The 22,850-nt window shown below is 38.7% G+C and overlaps 4 protein-coding genes across 9 annotated transcripts in view; 2 read left to right on the top strand and 2 right to left on the bottom strand.

The window, feature by feature from the left end:
• Positions 1-6,644, top strand: part of tnrc6a (trinucleotide repeat containing adaptor 6A) — a 42,346-nt gene extending 35,702 nt beyond the window's left edge. For all 4 annotated transcript variants that reach the window (XM_039687368.2, XM_039687367.2, XM_039687370.2 and 1 more), the window contains 4 exons: positions 42-251; positions 341-408; positions 902-1,041; positions 2,107-6,644. In XM_039687368.2, coding sequence (XP_039543302.2) covers positions 42-251; positions 341-408; positions 902-1,041; positions 2,107-2,482 — 794 coding nt within the window. In that variant the 3' untranslated portion in view covers positions 2,483-6,644. The remainder of the gene's footprint in view (positions 1-41; positions 252-340; positions 409-901; positions 1,042-2,106) is intronic.
• Positions 6,645-7,658: 1,014 nt separating this feature from the next.
• On the bottom strand, positions 7,659-9,979 carry ndufab1b (NADH:ubiquinone oxidoreductase subunit AB1b). 2 transcript variants are annotated; one of them, XM_039687684.2, is made up of 5 exons: positions 9,776-9,979; positions 9,010-9,132; positions 8,718-8,805; positions 8,540-8,633; positions 7,659-8,402 (listed from the first exon to the last, which is right to left on the bottom strand). In XM_039687684.2, the coding sequence occupies exons 1-4, from the start codon at positions 9,944-9,946 to the stop codon at positions 8,542-8,544; spliced, it is 474 nt and encodes a 157-aa protein (XP_039543618.1). In that variant the 5' UTR covers positions 9,947-9,979; the 3' UTR covers positions 7,659-8,402; positions 8,540-8,541. The 2 variants fall into 2 exon arrangements, with proteins under 2 accessions (XP_039543618.1, XP_039543617.1); XM_039687683.2 differs by having other exon boundaries at positions 7,659-8,412.
• A 1,156-nt stretch (positions 9,980-11,135) lies between these two features.
• rpusd1 (RNA pseudouridine synthase domain containing 1) lies at positions 11,136-14,595 on the top strand. 2 transcript variants are annotated; one of them, XR_016155137.1, is made up of 6 exons: positions 11,136-11,608; positions 11,717-11,840; positions 11,920-12,022; positions 12,111-12,212; positions 12,293-13,209; positions 14,035-14,595. XR_016155137.1 is itself a non-coding variant. In XM_039685728.2 (5 exons), exons 1-5 carry the CDS (start codon positions 11,427-11,429, stop codon positions 12,664-12,666), a joined length of 885 nt encoding a protein of 294 aa, XP_039541662.1. In that variant the 5' UTR covers positions 11,136-11,426; the 3' UTR covers positions 12,667-14,595. The 2 variants fall into 2 exon arrangements, 1 of the variants encoding a protein (XP_039541662.1); XM_039685728.2 differs by having other exon boundaries at positions 12,293-14,595.
• Positions 14,596-14,611: 16 nt separating this feature from the next.
• Positions 14,612-16,766, bottom strand: dctn5 (dynactin 5). Its single transcript, XM_039687399.2, has 6 exons — positions 16,530-16,766; positions 16,205-16,273; positions 16,009-16,127; positions 15,569-15,680; positions 15,386-15,488; positions 14,612-15,162 (listed from the first exon to the last, which is right to left on the bottom strand). Exons 1-6 carry the CDS (start codon positions 16,575-16,577, stop codon positions 15,065-15,067), a joined length of 549 nt encoding a protein of 182 aa, XP_039543333.1. The 5' UTR covers positions 16,578-16,766; the 3' UTR covers positions 14,612-15,064.
• Positions 16,767-22,850: the final 6,084 nt, after the last annotated feature.

The raw sequence follows: 22,850 nt of genomic DNA on the forward strand, positions 1-22,850 counted from the left end.
GGTTCAAATACAGTCCATTAACTTTATTTTCTTCCCTGCAGCCAGAAACAGTGACTCCAAATGGTCTCCTGGTACAGTCACCAACACCTCTTTGGCTCATGAGCTGTGGAAGGTTCCTCTCACTTCAAAAGGCATCTCTGCTCCGTCCCGTCCTCCACCTGGCCTGACTGGCCAGAAACAGCCCTCATCTTGGGACAACGGCTCTCTCAGACTGGCAGGCTGGGGTGGCTCTGAATCCAGATTCAACTCTAGTTAGTCACAGTTTATAAACTCTATTAACAGTGCCTGTACTGTAGATTTTAAAGTATTGAGAGAGACCTGAAATGATCATTGTTCACAGGTTCCAGCTGGGGTGACAGCAGCTCAGGGAGAACTAATTGGCTTGTACTCAAAAACCTCACACCTCAGGTAAGGAGTTTAATGATTTGGACTGTATGGGCTCATTTTAACACTCCATAGCATTCACATTGCCTGTTTCAGCACTCATGATTTTTGCGGTGCAAAACACCATAAAACTATTTATCAACACAGTATTTTGCAGTTTAGGGATTAATGAAAAACCATGAATCACTAATATAGATAAGTTATACTGTTTTAGAAGGAAAAGCTCTAATAAACTAATAAACACTTATTCTCTATGTCTGACTGAAATCAGACAATTTAGGCAATTTCTGTTTACATATTAGGTTGTGTTTTGCATCATTTGGACATGACCGTAGATATGGTTTCATTAAATGTGCTTTCATTATGATCAAGTTTGTAATAATTCTCAATGGCCAACTCTCATTAGCCATTTTGTAAGTAATGGCTGTTAATTAATTAAAGGAAATACTTTAAATCTAGATATCTTTTTACATATAACGGCACAGCAAAATCATTTATTGTGTGACCTGTTTTGCAGATTGATGGCTCCACCTTGCGAACTCTGTGCATGCAGCACGGTCCACTGATCACATTCCATCTGAACCTTCCCCATGGCAATGCTGTGGTCTGCTACAGCTCTAAGGAGGAGGCGGCAAAAGCCCAGAAGTCACTGCACATGTAAGTCCATCTTTTTTTTTTAAAGGTAAAGAACAGAAATCATATTATGATTGCTATGAGTGTGTTCAATTTAGCTATACATAACTTGACCACTTCTACCTTGGATAACTAGATTCATCAAAAGCATTGATTGGTTTATAATTGTTAGAAATAGAATCTTCACAATGTACAGCTTAAGACTGCAAATTAGGGCTGGGCGTTAAAACGGTATCGGTGTTTATTAACGGTTCACCATTGTCAGTAATGATATGAAAATATATATATATATATATATATATATATATATATATAGCGATATATTCGATATAGCCATAAGTCTATCCCTCACAGCATCGCTTCATACCTGGAATGGTGCTGCTCTGAATAAGGTTTATAGGGGATATGCTTGATACTGTTCAGTCATGTTTTAATTTTAAGTCTGAGAGCTGTCTCACTCCTTCATAGTTTTCTTGGCAATTTCATTCTGCCAGTCAAGGAAAGTTAGTAAAAAAAATTGTTAAAGTAGTCCAAGTGACTATATTGGCTCAACCTTAAGTTAATCAAGCGACGAGAATATTTTTTGTGTGCAAAAACCCCCCAAAATAACGACTTCATTTATTCATTATGTGCCTCTGATGTGAGATCACGATGAGGGCCACGACACATTTGTGAGAACTGAGATGATGACACAGATGGGTCTCGACGTACTGTTTAAAATGGTTCTAAAGTGTGCATTTCCACGTGAAAATCCAACTAGAAAATGTGAAAGTGCCTTACCAATGGCGCAAAATGAAGTGAGAGTAAGAGTAAGATTTCATCAAAAAAGTCTTAATTTGTGTTCCGAAGATGAACGGAAGTCTTAAGGGGTTGGAACAAAATGAGGGAAAGTAATTACTGGCAGAATATAAATTTTTGGGTGAACTAACCCTTTAAGGGTCCTGAAGTTTATCAGCCTGTTTACTTATTTGCTTGAAAAACTATAATAATGCGGCGACCTCTGTGCAAAGCTGTTACCAGATTCCCAGAACCACGTGCTGGAGAATGTAAGGCACAATACTGATAAAGGCTCTTCCTCTTCCTCCTCAGGTGTGTTTTAGGGAACACTACTATTCTTGCAGAGTTTGCTAGTGAAGAGGAAATTAATCGTTTCTTTGCACAAGGTCAGTCAATGACTGCCTCTCCCAGCTGGCAGACGCTGGGCTCTTCTCAGAATCGGATCGGATCCATCGAGGGTTCTCACCCCTTCCCAAACCGCACTGATCCAAATCACTGGAACGGCGGCGGGCTATCAGGAGCCGGCAGCGGAGACCTGCACGGCTCGTCTCTCTGGGGCGTTCCCAATTACTCCACGAGCCTGTGGGGCAGCCCCAGTGGTGGTGAGGGAGGGAGAATCAACAGTCCCTCCCCCATCAGCTCCTTCCTTCCTGTTGACCATCTGATGGGAGGTGGGGAGTCCATGTAGTGCATCTTTCACCTTCTGACTTAAAAACAAACAAAAAACGACAAAAAAAAAAAACAAACAAACAAACATACAAACCCGTGACCTCAATGTGGAAATAGTTAATCATAATCATATGACCATATATATATATATATATATATATATAAAAAATCAAATGGCACTAGTTAGACTTTCTTCACTTACAAAAAAAAAAAAAAAAAACAATGCGGGGTCACCCTGTGGAAACAAGTTACGTTTTTTTTTTTTTCTTTCTTTTTTCTGCACATATGTCCACTTTGTTTTAGCCCAAAACATATCAGTTTGAATACTTGAATCATGCAGGCCAATTCTATAATGTGAAAGGATGTATTTACACTTCCAGGTAGTGCTCTTCATACAGAAAAAAAAGCTTCAGTTGAGCTCATCTGTTTATTCATCATGTTTATTTGAATTCCAATTCTTTTCGTTTTTGTTTTTATTATTTGCATTTTGTTTGCTGACAATGTTGGAGTTTGAGCTTTTTTAACTTTGCACTGAATGTGGTTTTTCTCAGTATAATCTGCAATATGGAGGGAGCCGACAGTTCCAGTGTAGTTGTTTACTCAAGGATGTTCTTAAAGTGTGCGCTCTACTATGCCTTGATGTACGCCTACCTTATTGTGGTATTGTGGAGTTTGAGATCAAGATATAGATGCTGACTTAGGATTATTTGATGATATTACAGAAAATAAGTATTGCACCAATTTTGTTTTAAAACTAAAGAATTTAGCTCTGCAGTGTAAAAAACTGTAGCCACAGCTGTGACTTGCAAACCCGACCTGCAAGCCAGGGGGAACAGCACTTTCAAAATAGGCTTTCAATTTTGTTTTGGAGGCATCACATTGTGCCCTCTTGTTTACAAAACTTTTTGAGGGGGAAAGTATGGTCATTCTTCCTTTTATTTTAAATGGAAAAATAAAAAAAAAATGCATAAAGAATTTTTTAAAAATCATTAAAAAAAATATATAAAATACAAAAAAAAATACAAAAAAAAGAACAAAAAGCGACAAAAATAAATAAATAAAAAAAATCTTGAGGATGAAGACGAAGCTTTCTATCTCTGGGAATACTGATCAGTGTTTGGCCATGCCATTGGTTATTTTATCTATTCCTCTTGTCTGCTAAATAACCAGCATGGTTCTCAGGAAATATAGCCAGTTTTCCCCCATAGAAACTCCTTGTAGGAAAAATCCAACTTTTAGCACTGAAACTACTTATAGCTCTGTAAGTTTTTCTCTGCCAAATAACTGCTTTAAGCTGGAGACATTCTACATACTGCTTTTTGAATATGCTGTCTTTTTATTAATGAGTGGATATGGTTTGCTGAATCACTATCTAGTCCTTCCCTTTTTTTTTTCCCACCGAGTGGCTCAATGTTTTTCGCTTTGTGACTGTCGAAGTAACTGTCAAAAGTCATAAGAAAAAGCAGAAATCTGTAACTATGCATACTGTGGCCACTGACTCGGCCTACAGAATCGCTTTTTCTTTGTCTGGAGTAATGTTTTATATGTTTCCGCAATTTGCATATACATTGTTTGAAAATATATATATATATATATACATACATATATATTTTCCTCATCGCCAGAGCTGGTGTTAAAGAAAATCTTGTTTGGTTATTTTAACAGTGCAAAAGTCGTCCACATTTCATTGCCTTGATTCAAATTGTGTCCGAAGATGCAACAAGTCAAGTGGCTTTTAACTGTTTACAAATAGAAAATGATTGTAATGTGTACAGTTTTGGTTGTGTTAATCTGAAGTTCCTTACAATATTAATAAATTAATGTTTTGGCTGCTCATTACCAATTTTATTTTAATTTTATTTTTATTATTATTATTTTTTTTTTTTTTAGTTTTTTCTTCCCCGATCCCCCTCCCCTTCTCGCCCTTCCTCAAAGCTGGTTTGTCATTGAAAATGGCTTGCCTCTGTACTTGTGGCCAAGGAAGGCTGGATTAGAGGTGAATGTAATCTATTGCTGGTAGTTCAAATAATGTGCATAGAATTACAGACTTTTATTGTACTATATTTTAGGTGCACAATTTATGAGACGCTTCAAGAGGGAGAGAAAGATGTCAGCATTAGGCTAAGCCATGGACCTTAATATTTGTTTAAGCTGTTGTTGTTGTCGTTTGTTTTATTTGAGAAGTAGAACTTGCGTGGTGTTAACTTATCCATATTTAATGACTCGTCGTACAAAAACCCTGAGTATTGCCCTCACTTTATGGTTGTGTGCCAGTATTGAACCATTTTAAGTAACCGCTTTACCAAATATACTTCAATCAAAGGATTTGTTTACTTAATTCCAGACCTGGCTAATCTCATTTTGTTTGTCTGACTAATTTTAAGTGGAACACCGGAGAGGAACTACATAACGAAAGTTTTTGGAATTGCACTTGGTGTACATAATGAACTAGAGAAGCTTGTACTGTATTTGTGTTCTGGAGGCAGACTGTAGCTTTGGAGACTGGACGGGCCTTTTGTTTGTCTTTTATTCTTCTTTGTGTACATTTGCTAGACTGCGTTTGTGCCTGCATGTTTGAGTGGTCCACTCCATTCCTGCGCATCAGGAGCCCGAGTATTCTCCTCTTGTATGGGGGCGTGTAACTGCAGGTATGACCGATCGGATTGCCGTGACTTTGTTTACTCCCTCAATGTGGATTGCTCAATCTTTTGTGCTTCAGTTTCATGTTTGTATGCATCTAGGATAGCGTTAGTCCTTACTGGAAGTGCGGCGCTGAGCTTTACCAATGGTTCTGAATGGGTTCTTTCCCGCCGTCTTGGCAAACATGCTAGTTTCCCTATTCTTCGTGGCTTTGTTTTTATGACGTGAACTGTGAAAGCATAGGGAAAAGCCATTGGCACCCAGTTTGTTTCCACTTTGATTATTCTTTTTTTGTTGTTGTCGTTTTTTTTTTCCTCTTTCCCCCACAACCTCCTCTTAATTTTGTTGTATGTGTGTGCAGCTGTTTGGTGTTAGACAGAACTGTCATGCTGAGACATTTTAATAATCCACTGTCATGCCAAATTATCAAGTAGGGGGAGGAAAGGGATTTGTTTTGTAAAAGCTGGACAATGTATATGCTTCAAATGTCACTTGCAAAATGGATGTTTTGAGGATGGATATTCATGAGCAATGTACAATCCCCATTTTTATAGGTTGAACCTGGAGGAAATGAAAAAGTGACTTGGCCTGACATTCTACTTTTGTACTGAAATTGTCGTTCTTTTCTGATTTATCCTGTGAGCAAATATACCCATGTCTTTTAAATGGTTCCTACTGTTGAACAATGTGCTAAGGCAATTGACTTAAACTGTGAGTATTGCTGTCATGTTATTATAAACCCAAAAAGCTTTAGTGAAACCAGCACAAGAAACGGATGAACGCTTCCGCCATGGGGAAATTCTAAGAGAGTCTATGCAGTGTAGGGTGAGGCTTCCATATTCGTGTCTTTGCTTAATGAAATCCTGACCGCGGTAGTGGGTCGGATTTAAAAATACGATTCCTGTAATGTGCCATGATTGAGAAACTTCTTTTATTTTTGTCACACAAATTGGCCAGATGTAGCAAATGGAGGGATGCATTAACATTTCCTTTTTCACAGCGCTCCTCACTGAACGGGCTGTGCGTGGAATGGCAAATTTTTCTCGTGGTCTGTCCAGAAGTAGTTTTTGCTCACATGATGTAACCTATATGCACACTGCTTTGATAGACTGTTTGAAAAACGAATAGAAACAAACATCAATGAGATAACTTAAATGAGCAGGAAGTTCTTTTCAGCGTCTTCCTGGGGTCATCTTAGAATTTTAACTTGGGGAACTGCACTTTTTGAAGGACAATCCTTATTTGTATTGGTAACAATTGACACAAGGTTTAGTCTAGTAATACATGGTAGATACTCAAATGTGTAGTGATGAATGTTTCCTGTAATGCTGTTTTTCTTTTTTCCTTCTTTGTTGCTTGGTTTTCAATTTTAGTACCCTTAAGTGCATATGTAACGAGGTAGTTGAGGTAATAGAGTAGTTTTTAGGTCTTTTGTTGGCTGTACTTGTAGACTGATAACTGTTTGTAAAGTCCTGATCTTAATATCGGAATACAAAGCTGTATAACTTGGGTACAACCCGCAATAAAGCCTAACAGTGAAATGGTGTGCAATGCTTTTTCTTTAATATACTTTTACTGCAAATGCAATTGGAAAACACTCAATCTTACATCTTTATCAAATGCCTCATTTTGACATTAGATATATGGCCTCATCACAAAACTTTTATGTGGAGTGTAATTTATGTAGTTGTATGGTTAGGGGGGGTTGCCTCTGGAGGGCTCCAAAAGAAAATGAAGACAATCATTACTCATTTACAGGGTTGTTATAGTTTCCTAAAACCAAAAACCTTTGTTACTTGAAATAAAATATACCCCAAAGAATCAGCAGTTACCAAAGCAACAGTTCTGGTTTTCATAAATTTATTCTAAAATAACTCTGTAGAGATGTTGAACTCAAAGACATCTCAATGGTGATTGAGAGATTCCCTGATATGGTTGTAAAGTGTTTTGGGTGTACAGTAGTACATATGAAAGCCTTATTCATTCACAATAAAAATAAACACACTAACGTATAGTATTTTAATCCTAAACCGTATTCTGGACAAATGTGGACAAAATAGGTTTGATTTATTTTAAAAAAATACTTCCCTTGATTCTAAGTGGTACAAGACTTGGCTACTTTTCTTAAGTTTGCCTCTTGAATACACACAATTTTTTTTTACTCAATTCTACAATGTTAAGTGCGTGGGAAAAAAAACTTGATCTTGTATTTGGGTCAAAAATGGGCACGCATAGAAATGAATGGGAAAAACTGTAATTTAGAGCATTCTAAAATAAGCCAAAATAAGACACCAGGTGACAGCAAAGTCACTTCATCTTTAGGTTTTAGCTCTAAGAACTTATTGGAATAATATTTTAATGTGCTTAAAAAAATAAAACAAAAAAATAAGCAGATATTACACAGAAAATATGGTACTTTTTGAAGTAAATAAATTCAAAAACACCCCCAAAATATTTGTCCACAATTACAGGATTAAGGGCTATAAAGTGAATACAGTTTGAAGGCTTCTCGAGGCTTATCACATTTGTTTACATCACAAAGACTAGTCAAACAGTGGCCTTGAAAAAGTAGTTTTATTTTACATAAAGGTGGACTATCATGAGATGGCTTTAGCACTGCTGCAATACTAAATCATAAATCAAGGGTGATGTCACATGCAGTTGTCATTCAGTTTTCTATTGGCCAGTAAAATGTTAAAGATCCAATACACCTTCAACGGTGCAGTATAATTTCTGTGCCACCAAATAAATCTCCAAAAAATACTTTTCAAACATGACTTTGAGGCCTGAACAAGTTGTGGATGTGAACCAAACTCCTTAAATCAGTCTAAATTATTAAGTAAATCAGCCTGAATTTGAATGATTTTTAATCATCTTTATCCAGTAATCATAAGATGATGTCGTGGGAACTTCACTCACGTACTACCTGCCTCAAAATAGTGTTGAAAGCGCCACACATTTTGAAACATCTTTACAAATTGCTTACAGACATCTTTGCATTTTAAACTGGTGATGGATGCAATTTTTCATTTGAAAAAAGTGGCACTGCCTTGTAAATTAAGTAGCTGTTTCACTTCCCTTCCAGCAGAGGGACTAGTGAGAAGCTTCACTTGTGGCATGACAAACCAAAGAATTACAATTTAGTCTTGGCTTTATTTTCAGCTCAATTTTCCAAGAGTTTATAGTGACATTTTCATTAAATACAACAGTACACATGACAAGGCAGTTGACACCATAAGCAAGAGACAGAATCTGGATGACGAGTGGATACCGCTGTTCCACATCCATATTGTTTAATCCTAGTCAATCCTATCAGTGAAAAGGAGGAAAAACACAATATATTAGGATCACAAAAACACAATTACCAAGCATGCATAAGTTACCTACAATCTAGGCATTATAGCTCATTAAACAGGGCATTTGTAACATAACTTACCTCTATTCATACACATCTTTTTTATCCGCAATGTACCTTACGATCTCCTCAGGAGTCATAAGCTTCTCCGCCTCTGCATCTGGGATCTCAAATCCTGTGGAATTTGAATTCAGAATTCAATGCTTATAAGATGTGGCGGTTGTTAAATGCTTTAATACTAAAACAAACCCCTACTAACCAAACTCATCTTCCATAGCCATGATAATCTCCACCTGGTCCAAGCTATCCAGCCCCAGATCTTTCATGAAATGAGATGATGTTTGAAGCTTGAGGAGGGAGAAAAGAGTCAATCATGTCAGAGATAGATGCATATCTCAAATGGAAACCAAGCAAATGCAGTAACAATAAACCTGTATATCCATTCCACACTGAAAAATTAATGAATTACAGATAAAATGCACATAATTGTCCTTCAAATTTCAGTGCACCCATGCAATGTTACAGTAAAATAGGCGTGACGTATCTCTCACCTTTTCTGGATTGATCTTGTCATACAGTTTAAGGACGTATATGACACGGTCTTGGATGGTCTCTAAAGTGAGGGGTGGAAGATCACCGTAACGCCGACACAGATGAACAGATGGGCCTGAAATCTAGAGACATGCAAACATTTACATTATGACTTGAAAATGAGGGGGGAAAAAATAAAGCAATTTGCCACAGAGACCAAATATATTATACTACACAATGATCATTAAAATAAAAAGTAATCTCCCTCTATCAAGTGAAGGTATGAAAACTGTCATACATGACTGATTTTGTTTCACAGGAAACAAAATATGTTGGACAGAATGTTAGAGACTAATAGCTTTGGTCACCATTTACCATAGAGTCAAACGAAGAGTCTGTGAATATGTCCATCTTTTGTGTTCCTCAGAATTAAGTCATGCGCGTTTTGGATTGACACAATTATAGAATTGTAATTTTTTGTTAATTATTCCTTTAATAATAGCTACAATAGACGTAAAGAGACTGACAGAGCAATAACCACCACCAGTGAATATGCACAGGGCTAAAATGTATTCTCCTAATGCTTAACTAGTAGCTATTTCTACTGTAAATAATCTTGCAGGTCACACTGATGTTGTAGATGTATGTTGTGAACGCACACTATTTTAACTGAGACTATGGCTACTCGCTGTCATGCATGAATGTTTAACAGGACACAGGTAGGTCACTGAATAATCCAGCACCAGTAGGCCACACACAAACATCCCCAGCCTGCTGAACTCTCACCCGCAATAAGTCAGTCCACCTCGTCCGCTGGCCGCGTGAAACGGCAGAGAGAGCTCGCTGTTTTGTGGTGAGGGGCGCGCAGGCGGATCGTGCTAACATGTTGCCATGATTTAACCTTGCAGAGGCGCGAGCGACGGAGCGCATACAGAGAGCTAGCGCACGGGACGCCATGTCTGTGAATTTCCATCCCACAATTCACTGCGACAGTCACTGGACATAAGTTTGACTTGCGCGTGCGCATTCTGTCAAGAATCGGTTCTTTCGAACGGTGGAACACTGCTAACGAATCCAAATCATTGAAAAGATCCGACTCAAAAGATTAAGTAAAACACGAATCGGACTTTACATGAATTTACCATTTGTTACTCGCCTCGTTTAATGATTTATTAAAGTTCTATGTTGCTGATTAATATATATTACCATTTAAATTATGCAATATTGTGTATGTGTAACATGAAATAACTTTTAATTTGAGACAGTGTGTGATTTTATTTTTATGTAGTGAGGATGATTAGAAAGTGTTAGAGGAATAGGAAAATGTTTTTGAGCTAAGCTACCTGATGATGGCAGTAATGCACTGATTAGTGCGGTTGACTATAAAAGTCGGAGGAAGAAGAAGAAGACGTACCAATCAAAGCCCATCTATGGACATTCTCTGAACCAATCATGGCGACTTTTAGTGTTTTGTTTTTGCTTTTGCTTCTTTTTTTTTTTTTTAACAACATATGAAATGTCTTCTCAGACAACAGACAAGCACCATAACATAGGACATAGAAAATGCACATCCAAATAAAGTAAAAAATATAAAATAAAATAAATAAATAAATAAATAAAGGAAATAAAAGACTTGGGGTTTTCAGAAAGTTTCCCATCCTAGATAAGATTAAGGCATTATTTTTCTTCATCAATTTTAGCGATAAGGCACCTATTAGTTAGGAAAACATGAAACTGGGTTGTGTGAGCAGTGTAGTAGTATTATAGAATAGTATAGAGTCAACAGAACATGTAATTATTAACAGTCTTAGATACAAGCAGGAAATTATGTTTCTGAAAGATATGCTAAGTAGGGAAAAAATTGATGAAACTGAATTCAGGGTATGTTTGGTATAGAGACAAATATTTGTTTTGTTTTTTTTTTGGTAGGGGTGGGGCTTATTAGAAGGATATGAGTTAAGTTATTATTAAAATTGTGTTTATAATTATGTGAATAATAATGTATTATCAATAATAGTTTTATTTAGTTTCAATTATGTATTTATTTAATTTTTTGTAGCGGGTAAAGTAGGCTATTTTGATCTACACTCCATTTCAGAAGGTGGCGGTAATGCACATCAAAAAGTTGTCAACCACCACTAAAATCAAAAGAGGAAGAACCAATCATGGCTGCCAGTGACGCATACAAACAGTAAAATACTACGGCTTTTCAAGTTTCCCATATCAGACTTTCGCTGATGTTTCTTTTACTATGGTCTATCAAAGTAAATTTCTTTGTTCTACCCTATAATAGCCAGAAACGTTAAAGTACTTTTTGCAAGATGATTGAAGAAAGCGTGTACGAACCTGTTTATGGTCCGAACTAATGCTTTCTCTAAAGTAACTTAGAATGTTTGCTTCGTGCCGAGACAAACTATAGGCAAAAGATCTAGAGACCATGGAGCCTGCAAGCCTGGAAAACTTGTGTGTTTTGTACCACAGTGCAAACTATATAGTTGTCAACAAACACTGGGACATCCGTATTGACAGCAAAATGTGGTATGAGAAGCAGACGGTCCAGAGTCAACTAAAGCATCGCTTCCCAGAGCTTGTAGATCCTTACACCTACTACGGCTTCAGGTCTTTTTCCCGGGTGTTTCTTTTAATTTGCTATAAGCTAACCCCAACAATAATTTAAACCATCACTTGTCTTATCATTCGTTCATTGAAATGCGTTGTATTCTGCAGGTTTTGCCATCAGTTGGATTTCTCTACCAGTGGTGCTTTGTGTGTGGCTCTGAACAAGGCAGCAGCAGGGCATGCGTACCGCTGTTTTAAAGACAGACTTGTTACCAAAGCTTATCTTGCACTGGTACATCCTGGTACATTAAGACATTCTATGAATATTGAAGGTTTTTCCTAATAACAGTCTATGTGTATGTCCTGTGCAGGTCCGTGGTGTTGTGGCTGAGGAGAAAATGACCCTGGACTTTGCAATTGGCAAGAACACAACAGAGGGCAAGACCCATATGATGTGCATTGAAGGAACAGAAGGTCAGAATCTCTTTTGCTTCAAAATTGAACATTATAATTAAACTAACTGAAACACATTCATGTGTATATTTCGTGTCATATACGGTAGGTTGTGAGAATCCCAAGCCCTGCCAAACAGAGCTCACCGTTTTAGAGTATGGAGAATATGATGGAGATCCAGTCACAAAAGTGCTTCTACAGCCTCTGACAGGTACAGTACCATCAACAGTACAGAAAAAAATATATAGATGTTTCAAATGAAAAAAAGTTGAAGTATCTTAAACTTTATAGGACGGACGCACCAGCTCCGAGTGCACTGCAGTGCCATTGGTCACCCCATAGTGGGCGACTATACCTACAGTCTACGCACAGACAATGCTCCGTATCGCATGATGCTGCATGCCTACTTCCTGCACATTCCTCTAGAGAATGAACCCATCCGTGTCATAGCCCCAGATCCCGCTGTACCCAGCCTCGACTCCAAATGGGCTCCACAAAGATGTGTGAACAATCTGGAGGATTTACTGAAGAGTATTTTAACAAAGCCACAAGCTGAGATCCAAAAAGACCCAGAGCCCGTGCAGAAGAGCACCAGCGACCCAGTGGAGAGTGAGGAGCAACAGGCACAGTGTCGGCAGTGGTTATGTGAATGGAACCTGGACTGAGGAACACTTGCGCCGTTTTACCAGTAAACTGCTGAAGCTATGCTGCAGGCTGCTTATGGGGTAACCTCTTCTTTAAAAGGCCAACCCTCCTTAAAAACAGTGTACAGAAAGAACTGAAGGCACAATGAGAGTTTCAGTGCAGCTTGCAAACGACACCAGACAATAAATAAGGGTCTTATCTACTAGTGAAACGATCGGTCATTTCAAAAATAAATTAAAAGTTTTAAGTTTTATAAGCTCAAATGCTCACCTTGCTCTGTACTGTGATGAGCGTTCGTGACTCTCCTGTTCAAACTCGTTCATCAAAATGAACAAATCTTTTTTCGAGTCATGACACGAAGGGTCCTAGATAAGACCCTTATTCATCGTCTGGTGTCGTTTAAAGTCCTTTGAAGCTGCACTGAAACTCTCATTTGGACCTTAAACCGTTTGGTTCCCAATGACGTCCATTATATGGAGAAAATGCAGGAATGTTTTCATCAAAAACTTTAATTTCTTTTCGACTGAAGAAAGAATGACATGGACATCTTGGATGACATGGGGGTGAGTAAATTATCAGCAAAAGTTTCTTTTAAAAGTGAACTATTCCTTTAACAACAGTGTACAGAAAGAACTGAAGGGATGAAAGGAGTATTAAACCATATGGCTGATCTGTGTATGAGAAAAATCACTGAGTCATAGTACATTATGGAGACCCCTCACGCTGGCGTTCAAAAGTTTGGGGTTTTTAAGATTTTTTTAAATATTTTTGAAGGAAGCCTCTAATGTTTACCAAGGCTGTAATATTGTGAAATATTATTACAATTTACTTGAACTCTTTCCTATACATTTTGAAATCTAATTTATTCCAGTTTAGAGGGAATTTATAGAGCCGTTGCTCCAATCCTTCAAAAATTATTCTAAAATGCTGATTTGGTGCTCAAGGCAAATTTCTTATCCAAGCTAATATTCTTGTGGAAACCGCGATACATTTTGTTTAAGAATACTTTGCATAGGAATGGGAATACTTTGAATTTATCATTTGAAATTGAAACTTTTTGTAACAATCTATTTAATGTATCCTTGCTGAATTAAATAATACATTTTGTTTAAAAAAAGAAGAAAAAAAATCATACTGACCCCCAACTTTTGAACAGAAGAGTATACCGGTACTTAGTTTGAACAACAACAAAAAAATGTCAGAAGAAAGGTAGCATAACATTGGATTAGAGACCTGAAAAAAAAAAAAATCTTTACCTTTTTTCAAGTATGCTATGTGTACAAATGGTATTGTTCATTGTATGAATGCATATCTGTATGTTTTAAAAAAATATATTTTTAAATCAATTGTTTTTCAATAATTTATGATTTTATTATTTTTTGTTGCAGTCTAGAAGGGGCCAAGACCATTTCCCACTATATAAACAGGCAAGTTATAACAAGTAACACTATACTATACATGGATGTACTTGAATTGTGTGAAGCATGTTTGTAGAAATCCATTGCTTAAAATAGCCTGAACGATCCCTACTTCAAATACTGAAAGTGTAGCTTTGAAAATGAAATGTAGTGCATCTATCTACGGAGTATGTTTCTTGCATATCATCCTGTTCCTTGCACAGGTAAATAACATTTGCACACGGCTACAGTGGCAGGTAGTCTTTAACCGTTTTACAGCGAGATTTGAAAATCGAGTCATTTCAATAGGAGTCCACAATAGACTTTTGCTCGAGGGAAAGATCTTGCTATGCAGATTCTTTCAAAGGGCTCCTGTTGGTCACATGCATTAACTGCTTTGACCCACAGAAAGTTGCCTGATTTGAAAATGATATCTGTGTGATCATGCATTGTTACATTATTGACAATAAACCTTTTTTGCAGAAATTGTTTTTACTAATATGACCGCACTTTACTAAAGGAGCGTGTCGTTTAGTAAAAAACAAAACAAAAGACCACTTAAAATGAGTCAGTACATATGCTCTTTTCTTTATACAAAACAATAAATTTATTACCATCCGTAATCTGTCTTTGCACACAGAAAAGTTTTAGTGTTGCAGAAATTGTACTGTTCAATAAATAAAGGTCCTAGTTCAGTCTAACAACTTATCACTGTGTTGTGATATTTTTCCTAGCCACGCAAACAAGACAAGTGGTGTGAGATATTAACAGAAATCTAAAAATTCTGACATGAAATGCAGGAGATATGTGGTGGTTGCGTATAATACACATAGTCTTAAATTTTATATTCTATGTTAACATAGCCATGAACACAGCAAGGGATTTTTACTGCAACTGTGAACAGAATTAAGTAGCATTTTGAGATTTACAATTGTGACCTAAAGCAAGGGAAGGCTGGGGAATATTAGTTCCTTTGGTCCAAGAATGAAAAAGTTTGCGAGGCACAAACTGAAGTTTATTCCTAGATCTGGCTGAGAGGGAGAAACTTCTGGTAGTAACTCTTGGTAACATCGATCATCAGTTCCTGGGTACATTCAGGGAGCTCTCCTGAAAATAAACCTGAAATACAGAATGACAAAGAAGCTTACATTTAGATACACTTCATTACATTCAATCACTTCTAAAATTAATTGTTGACATGATATAAAATAAATTCACTTCACTAAATTACATTACCAGATTAATAATTAACAATATTTATAAGTAACAATAAACAATTTATCACATTCATAACATTATAAATTAATATAAAATAAATAACGATGTCTCTGAAGGTGCTGACCTGGACAGCCAGAGAAAACTGTAAATGGAGGAACCACTGTTTCTGGGGGAAGGACAGTATTATCCAATATCTTACAACAGTCCTTCAAGACACAGCGTCGACCCTAAAAAAAAACATGCTTTATCACTGCAAATGTCACACCCATAAAACAAATGAGAGGATACAGTTGAGGGGGATACTTACAATCACACAGTTCTTGCCAATGTGGACGTATGATCCGATCTGAGCGGCGTTGACAACACAGTCCTCCTCTATGAACACATGGTCCCCAATATGCAAGGGGAAGAAAGCCACTCTAATGTACACACAACAAACACAAGCAAGTTAAATAAAACAAATTAAATTTGATTAGTGAGAATACAGGCACATCCTTATTTGACGCGTTCCTGTGTCAATGTATTTACGCATTTCGTAACTGAAAATTTAATTCTAATCTTATAACTACACCACCTACCTAACCCTACGCTGAAATTCAGATGGAAATGATGGTGAATAACACTGGTTGTAAGCACAAACTTGACAAACTGCAAATGCATTCCTCAAATCTGATTGGTTGATTGAAATGTTGTTCCAGGATCAAAAAAAAGTTGAAAGGTTCTGCGAGAATGCACATGCTTACTCACCCTTTGCTGAATTTCTTAAACGGAGGTCTGATCACACTTCGGCTTTTAATGACACAGTGGCGCCCAACTCTGACATTAGCAAGATCTCCTCTGATGATACAGTCATTCATCACGATGGTCTGAAAAAAAATTGCCAATTTCACAAAGTTAACATGGTGGGGAAAAAAACAGAACGAAACAACGGGAGGAAACTCACTTTTCCATTGAGGACGATGTTTTGACTGCCGCAAAGCACCGACTGTCTGCTGACTTTGTTGCCTGATGCCTAGAGAGAACAAATGTGCACATTACCATCATATGATGGTCCACAGCTCTGGGCTGATCGGAGTAATTAAATAAACAACAAGCAACTGATACAGACGTTTAGTGACTGGTAAGTTATGTCAAAACAACACTTTGTTTATTAGAAAACACATTCGGTTTGCTGAGACAAACTAACGTTAGTCAGTCAGTTCATTCTGAATTTAATATTTGCAACCGCTTGATTCAGCTGTGGGATATAATCGACGATATTCACATACCGTCTCGATGTATTCAGCCTTGTTGTATAATATTTCACACAGCTCCATTTCTGCACAAATTTATTGTTTTGTTGGCGAACCCCTTCTGGTGATGTCCAGCAGCTGTCAACCGCTCCCTCGCTATTTCCGCTTCCGGTTAGTGCCAAGACATTTGTTGTAGATGCCTCGTAAGCGGGATGTCTATGCTCCTATGGGCCGCGATCTCTTTTACTGTCTATGATCCCAATACACACAGAATAGTTTTCCGCCATATTGGAACGGTCAAAGCCGAGAGCGAGTTGACTGACTCTGCAACCGTTGTTAAGCCTGTTGGACGCATGCATTGTCATCTATATCTACAATAGAGCCCACCAGATGATTTTGCTCAACTAACACAATACAACACGACGAGGGCATTAGCAAACACAACGTTAAAACGTTACTCACCATATATTAAAACCCTGTAAAATTAAGTTAATGCATTAAAACATTCACCTGTGGAAGTTTATCCCAGATCTTCGGGAATTTAAATATTGGACAAAGAGAAGCTGTGAGTGAATATATATTCATTCTATATCAGGTGACAACCTAGTTTTTTACAGTCTTACGACACGCTGACCGTTCCAACGTGGAGGGCGCAACGACGAAAGAAGAGGTCGGAATTTGGATTTATTTTTCATTGCAAAAATGTCAACGAGAGAATTAAATATGTAATATTTATTATATGCAGACAATCTTTAAAAATCATCAAACCAGAAATATACAAATACTATTATGTTGTTAGTTTCTTTTTTTATCTACGTTTGCGGTTATTTATAAAATATTTTTAAATAAATGTGTATGCCTTCAAAATGGATTCCACATCAAATTAGATCTATGAATTTTTCTTTTTTCCATAATTTTTTCCCCCTGAAAATGTGGTATATATTTACTTTTTTTTTTACATGCAAACACCGTTTGACCGCATGGTGGCGCTGTTGTATCGTTTCACAGTTTTGACTCCCGCAGTACGAACTGCGGAGGCGGTATGGTATTAATTTAAAACGTGCCTAATCCATAGCGGTCTGTGCTCGTGGGCTCAATTCTCACCTACGTAGTTGGTGAATTTTTATCAGTACGTACATCATAATGATTAGCCTATGTCAAAATGATGTGAATGTTTACTATGCAAAAGTTAGTGTAATATGCATACTAATAATAGCCTACAATTAAATCTTAACCGATGCATGATCATAAAGTAGGCTATGCTCGAATTTAGCTTGCACTATAAAACATTTAAATTTTTAATTTAATTGCCATTTTCAATGTCTTTATTATTATTTTATCACATAAAAAATTATTTGCCCTGCAGTATTTCTGTTTACTCTTGAGCCTGGGAATAGCCTCCTGAATACACACAGCCTCCTCACCTTGACTGAAATGTGCTCAAGCAAATGCAGTGTTGTGTAAGACATTCTGTAATCCCTTGCTGACCACATCTGTCAGCTTGAAATTCTCTTATAGTTATACAATACCACAGATCAGTTATCGCAATGTCACAGTCACAGTAAAGGTCACTTTGACGTTGTATCGACTAGTTATTAGATTGTACACACAGCTATTCATTGTGTGTCCCCACAACTAACACAGCTAAAACACTCACTGCCCATTGCCCTTCGTGGATCTTTAACAAAAGCTGTTAACTAAAAATCTATTTTTATTAGATCAGATACAGAAAATGTGTTTATGATTGGCTGCTGGCGTCTGTGTGGGAGGATTCGTCTTGCCCGTTTGAGTCTTTATCGATAGATTTACATCAGGAAAACATATCCAGCATTTGAACTCAAGAAACTGTTTATGTTTCCAAGGACTGAGGAGGAGCCTTTATCTCCTTGTATATCTGTTGTTTTGATTTTCACATGAGCAAGACTTTCACTTTTTTCATCACCTAATGGTGTTTTAATCTATCAGTGTTTGTCAGGGTTCTTTAAATAACAAACTATTTTCATACTTTTCTGAATGCATCTCTTAGCAGTGAAGTTCTCAGCACTAGCTGAGCTAAAAATAGGTCAGGGGTCATAGTGTCTAGAGAATGTGCTTTTAGGTACTGTGTGTGTGTGTGTGTGTGTGTGTGTGTGTGTGTGTGTGTGTGTGTTCTTGTATATGTGGTTTGTGGACACAAATTAGTACAATGGGTTATACAATGAAAACATTGTATATGAGGATTCTTTATGTGTTTGTAAACCAAATAGTCAGACACTTCCCGAAATTAAAAAATGCAGAAAGTTTTAGGTGAATGATTGGTTAGGGTTTGTGTAAGGGAATAGCATATACAGTATAAAAATCTATGTAAAGTGTGTGTGTGTGTGTGTGTGTGTGTGTGTGTGTGTGTGTGTGTGTGTGTGTGTGTGTGTGTGTGTAAATGCACAGTAAGATATGTGGTGTCTTGCCATCATCGTATAGTCATCACTGGCCAGGGTTTCAGGAGGGCTTTATGTAATACAGCTTACATATCTGTGGGCGATGGACATGCTATCTGTTGAGAAGAGCCAAAGTCGGGCCTGTATTGTGTGTGTTGAGATCATTTGTTCTGTCTGTGTTTAAACAGAAAAGGGCAACTGGAGGCACTGTTAGAATGACTCCTTTCTTTCTGTCCTTTAATTGCTATTTCTTTCTCTCCTGATTCGGAGTGTGTAGTTTTGTCTCTGTTGAGCTGTTATGTAATTCTTCCTGGGAAAATGCTATCTAATGCCATCCTCTCCCAAACTGGATCATATGTATTGAGTCATATAATTACTTGTAATGCCAGTTGACATGGTTGGTTGGCATTACATACTGTATGCAGTAAATATATCAACACCGTTCAAAATTTGATGTGTTTGAAAAAATAACATTTCCTGTGATGTCAAAGTGTCACTTCAGTGTCACATGATCCTTCCGAAATCATTCTAATATGATGATTTGATGCTAAAGAAACATTTCTTATTATTATTAATGTTGAAAAAAATTGTGCTGCCCTTTTTCCTGAAAATCAGGACAGTTCTCAGGATTCTTTGATGAATAGAAAATGTAAAAAAAGAAGAAAAAACAAACAAACAAAGAAGCATTTATATAAAATAGAAGTAACACTATAAATGTCTGACATTTGATGAATTTATTCAGTCCTTTAGCTCAGACATGGATTTTTGAGCTCAAATAGTGTATTTCCTGGTATATTTTTTCTTGTTTACATGTAAAATAGATATTTGTTAACCAGCCTCGACCAGCACTAACCAGCATAATGCAGACTGGACCATTAGTATACCAGCTTAAACCAGCCTGGACCAGCACTATATCAGCTTAAACCAGCCTGGACCAGTACTAACCAGCATTAACCAGCCTGGACCAGCACTATACCAGCATTAACCAGTCTGGACCAGCACTACACCACCATTAACCACTATACCAGCACTAACCAGCCTATACTAGCATTAACCAGCCTGGATCAGCACTAACCAGCATAATGTAGACTGGACCAGCACTATACCAGCTTAAACTAGCCTGGACAGATTAAACCAGCCTGGACCAGTACTAACCAGCATAAAGCAGACTGGACCAGCACTAACTGGCACTAACCTGCATAAACCTAGAATAAAGCCTGGACATGCTGGTTTAAGCTGTATTTTTCAGCAGGGTATGAAACGGATTCGATCATGAAAAGACCAAACCAGCCTGGACTAGTACTAACCAGCATAAAGCAGACTGGACCAGCACTATACCAGCACTAACCACCATTAACCAGCCTGGACCAGCACTATACTATCACTAACCAGCCTGGACCAGCACCATACCAGCATTAACTAGCCTGGACCAGCATAAAGCAGACTGGACCAGCACTATACCAGCTCAAACCAGCCTGGACCAGCACTATACAAGCATAAAGCAGACTGGACCAGCACTATACCAGCACTAACCAGCATTATCCAGCCTGGACCAGCACTATATTAGCACTAACCAGCCTGGACCAGCACCATACCAGCATTAACTAGCCTGGACCAGCACTGACCAGCATAAAGCAGACTGGACCAGCACTATACCAGCTTAAACCAGCCTGGACCAGCACTAACCAGCATAAAGCAGACTGGACCAGCACTATACCAGCTCAAACCAGCCTGGACCAGCACTATACAAGCATAAAGCAGACTGGACCAGCACTATACCAGCACTAACCAGCATTAACCAGCCTGGACCAGCACTATATTAGCACTAACCAGCCTGGACCAGCACTGTGCCAGCATTAACTAGCCTGGACCAGCACTAAGCAGCATAAAGCAGACTGGACCAGCACTATACCAGCTTAAACCAGCCTGGACCAGCACTATACCAGCTTAAACCAGCCTGGACCAGCACTGACCAGCATAAAGCAGACTGGACCAGCACTATACCAGCTTAAACCAGCCTGGAACAGCACTAACCAGCCTGGACCAGCACTATACTAGCAGTAACCAGCCTGGACCAGCTAACCAGCATTAACCAGCCTGGACCAGCACTAAGCAGCATAAAGCAGACTGGACCAGCACTATACCAGCTTAAACCAGCCTGGACCAGCACTATACCAGCTTAAACCAGCCTGGACCAGCACTATACCAGCATAAAGCAGACTGGACCAGCACTATACCAGCACTAACCAGCATTAACCAGCCTGGACCAGCACTATATTAGCGCTAACCAGCCTGGACCAGCACTGTACTAGCACCATACCAGCATTAACTAGCCTAGACCAGCACTGACCAGCATAAAGCAGACTGGACCAGCACTATACCAGCTTAAACCAGCCTGGACCAGCACTATACCAGCTTAAACCAGCCTGGACCAGCACTATACCAGCATAAAGCAGACTGGACCAGCACTATACCAGCACTAACCAGCATTAACCAGCCTGGACCAGCACTATATTAGCACTAACCAGCCTGGACCAGCACTGTACCAGCACCATACCAGCATTAACTAGCCTGGACCAGCACTGACCAGCATAAAGCAGACTGGACCAGCACTATGCCAGCTTAAACCAGCCTGGACCAGCACTGACCAGCATGAAGCAGACTGGACCAGCACTATGCCAGCTTAAACCAGCCTGGACCAGCACTGACCAGCATGAAGCAGACTGGACCAGCACTATGCCAGCTTAAACCAGCCTGGACCAGCACTAACCAGCATAAAGCAGACTGGACCAGCACTATACTAGCAGGAACCAGCCTGGACCAGCGCTAACCAGCATAAAGCAGACTGGACCAGCACTAACTGGCACTGACCTGCATAAACCTAGAATAAAGGTTTATAAACGCACATTTTTCAACAGGGTATGAAACTGATTCCATCATGAAAAGACCAAACAGAGGGGACAATTATGTGAAATATGCTTTTGTGTCTGAAAACTAATGGACACCTTTGAGGTTTCACCAGCACTGTGAGTCCTGTCCTTGCTTTGGTGCTCCACAGTGAGGTGACCTGATTTTGCAGGCACTGAAGGAGAGGCCTTTCTCTGTGGAGGTTAAGACAGCTTACATCAACTGCATTTATGAGCACCATCACACTTATCATCCTTTTCCTGCTTCTGACATCAGTTTAAAGGAGGATGTGTGCTCATAATTTAACAGAATACTGTTTATATTAAAGGTGGAACAAACTTTTATATCTAGGCCTAAACGTATTCAGGCAGTTTCGTCTTATTCATTAAATGTTACTAAGAATTATATTACGTTATGCAAGCACTATAATCCATATTCCAGATTTGGGAGGTGATTTGTGGTAATGAGGAAGTGCTGGCTTCAGGTATTAGTCGAAACATAGAGCGATGTACCCAAAGAGTGTTGCATAACATTTAAAATAAGCCCTGTGCCACAGCAATGTTACCCTTATGCCACCTTGAGAGTGGCTTAAGTCAACAATCACACACAGGTAATAGCCTTATAGGAGTTAAAGTATGAAACACACTTTATGCTTCATGTTTACTAATGACGTCATCATAGTTCTGCATGTCTTTGACGTAGGTCACCGTGTCTGCTGTCAGTCTGGGGATGTCCCTCCAAGGGGAGTGACATCTGGCTGGAGTGTCACATTGACGGCTGTGTCTCGGAGCCAAGCTGAGCGGCTAGTGGTAGGTGTGTCCTGCCAAAAGAGACCCATTCAGACACACACTGTCCACCGTCTCTGGACTAATACTGCGGGCCGGGGAACGCTAAGGTCACATCTCTCAGTCTCCTTCTCCGTCGGCCACCGGCACAATGCAGAGCTCTTTTCTCCAGGCTCGCTGCGAAGACCCAATCATGACCACAGACTGGGGTCTTCCTCTGATCATCGCTCTTCTGCTGCTGGGGCTCCTCT

The sequence above is a fragment of the Pimephales promelas genome, chromosome 3 (assembly GCF_988280905.1).
Source record: "Pimephales promelas chromosome 3, fPimPro1.hap1.1, whole genome shotgun sequence".
Lineage (NCBI taxonomy): Eukaryota > Metazoa > Chordata > Actinopteri > Cypriniformes > Leuciscidae > Pimephales > Pimephales promelas.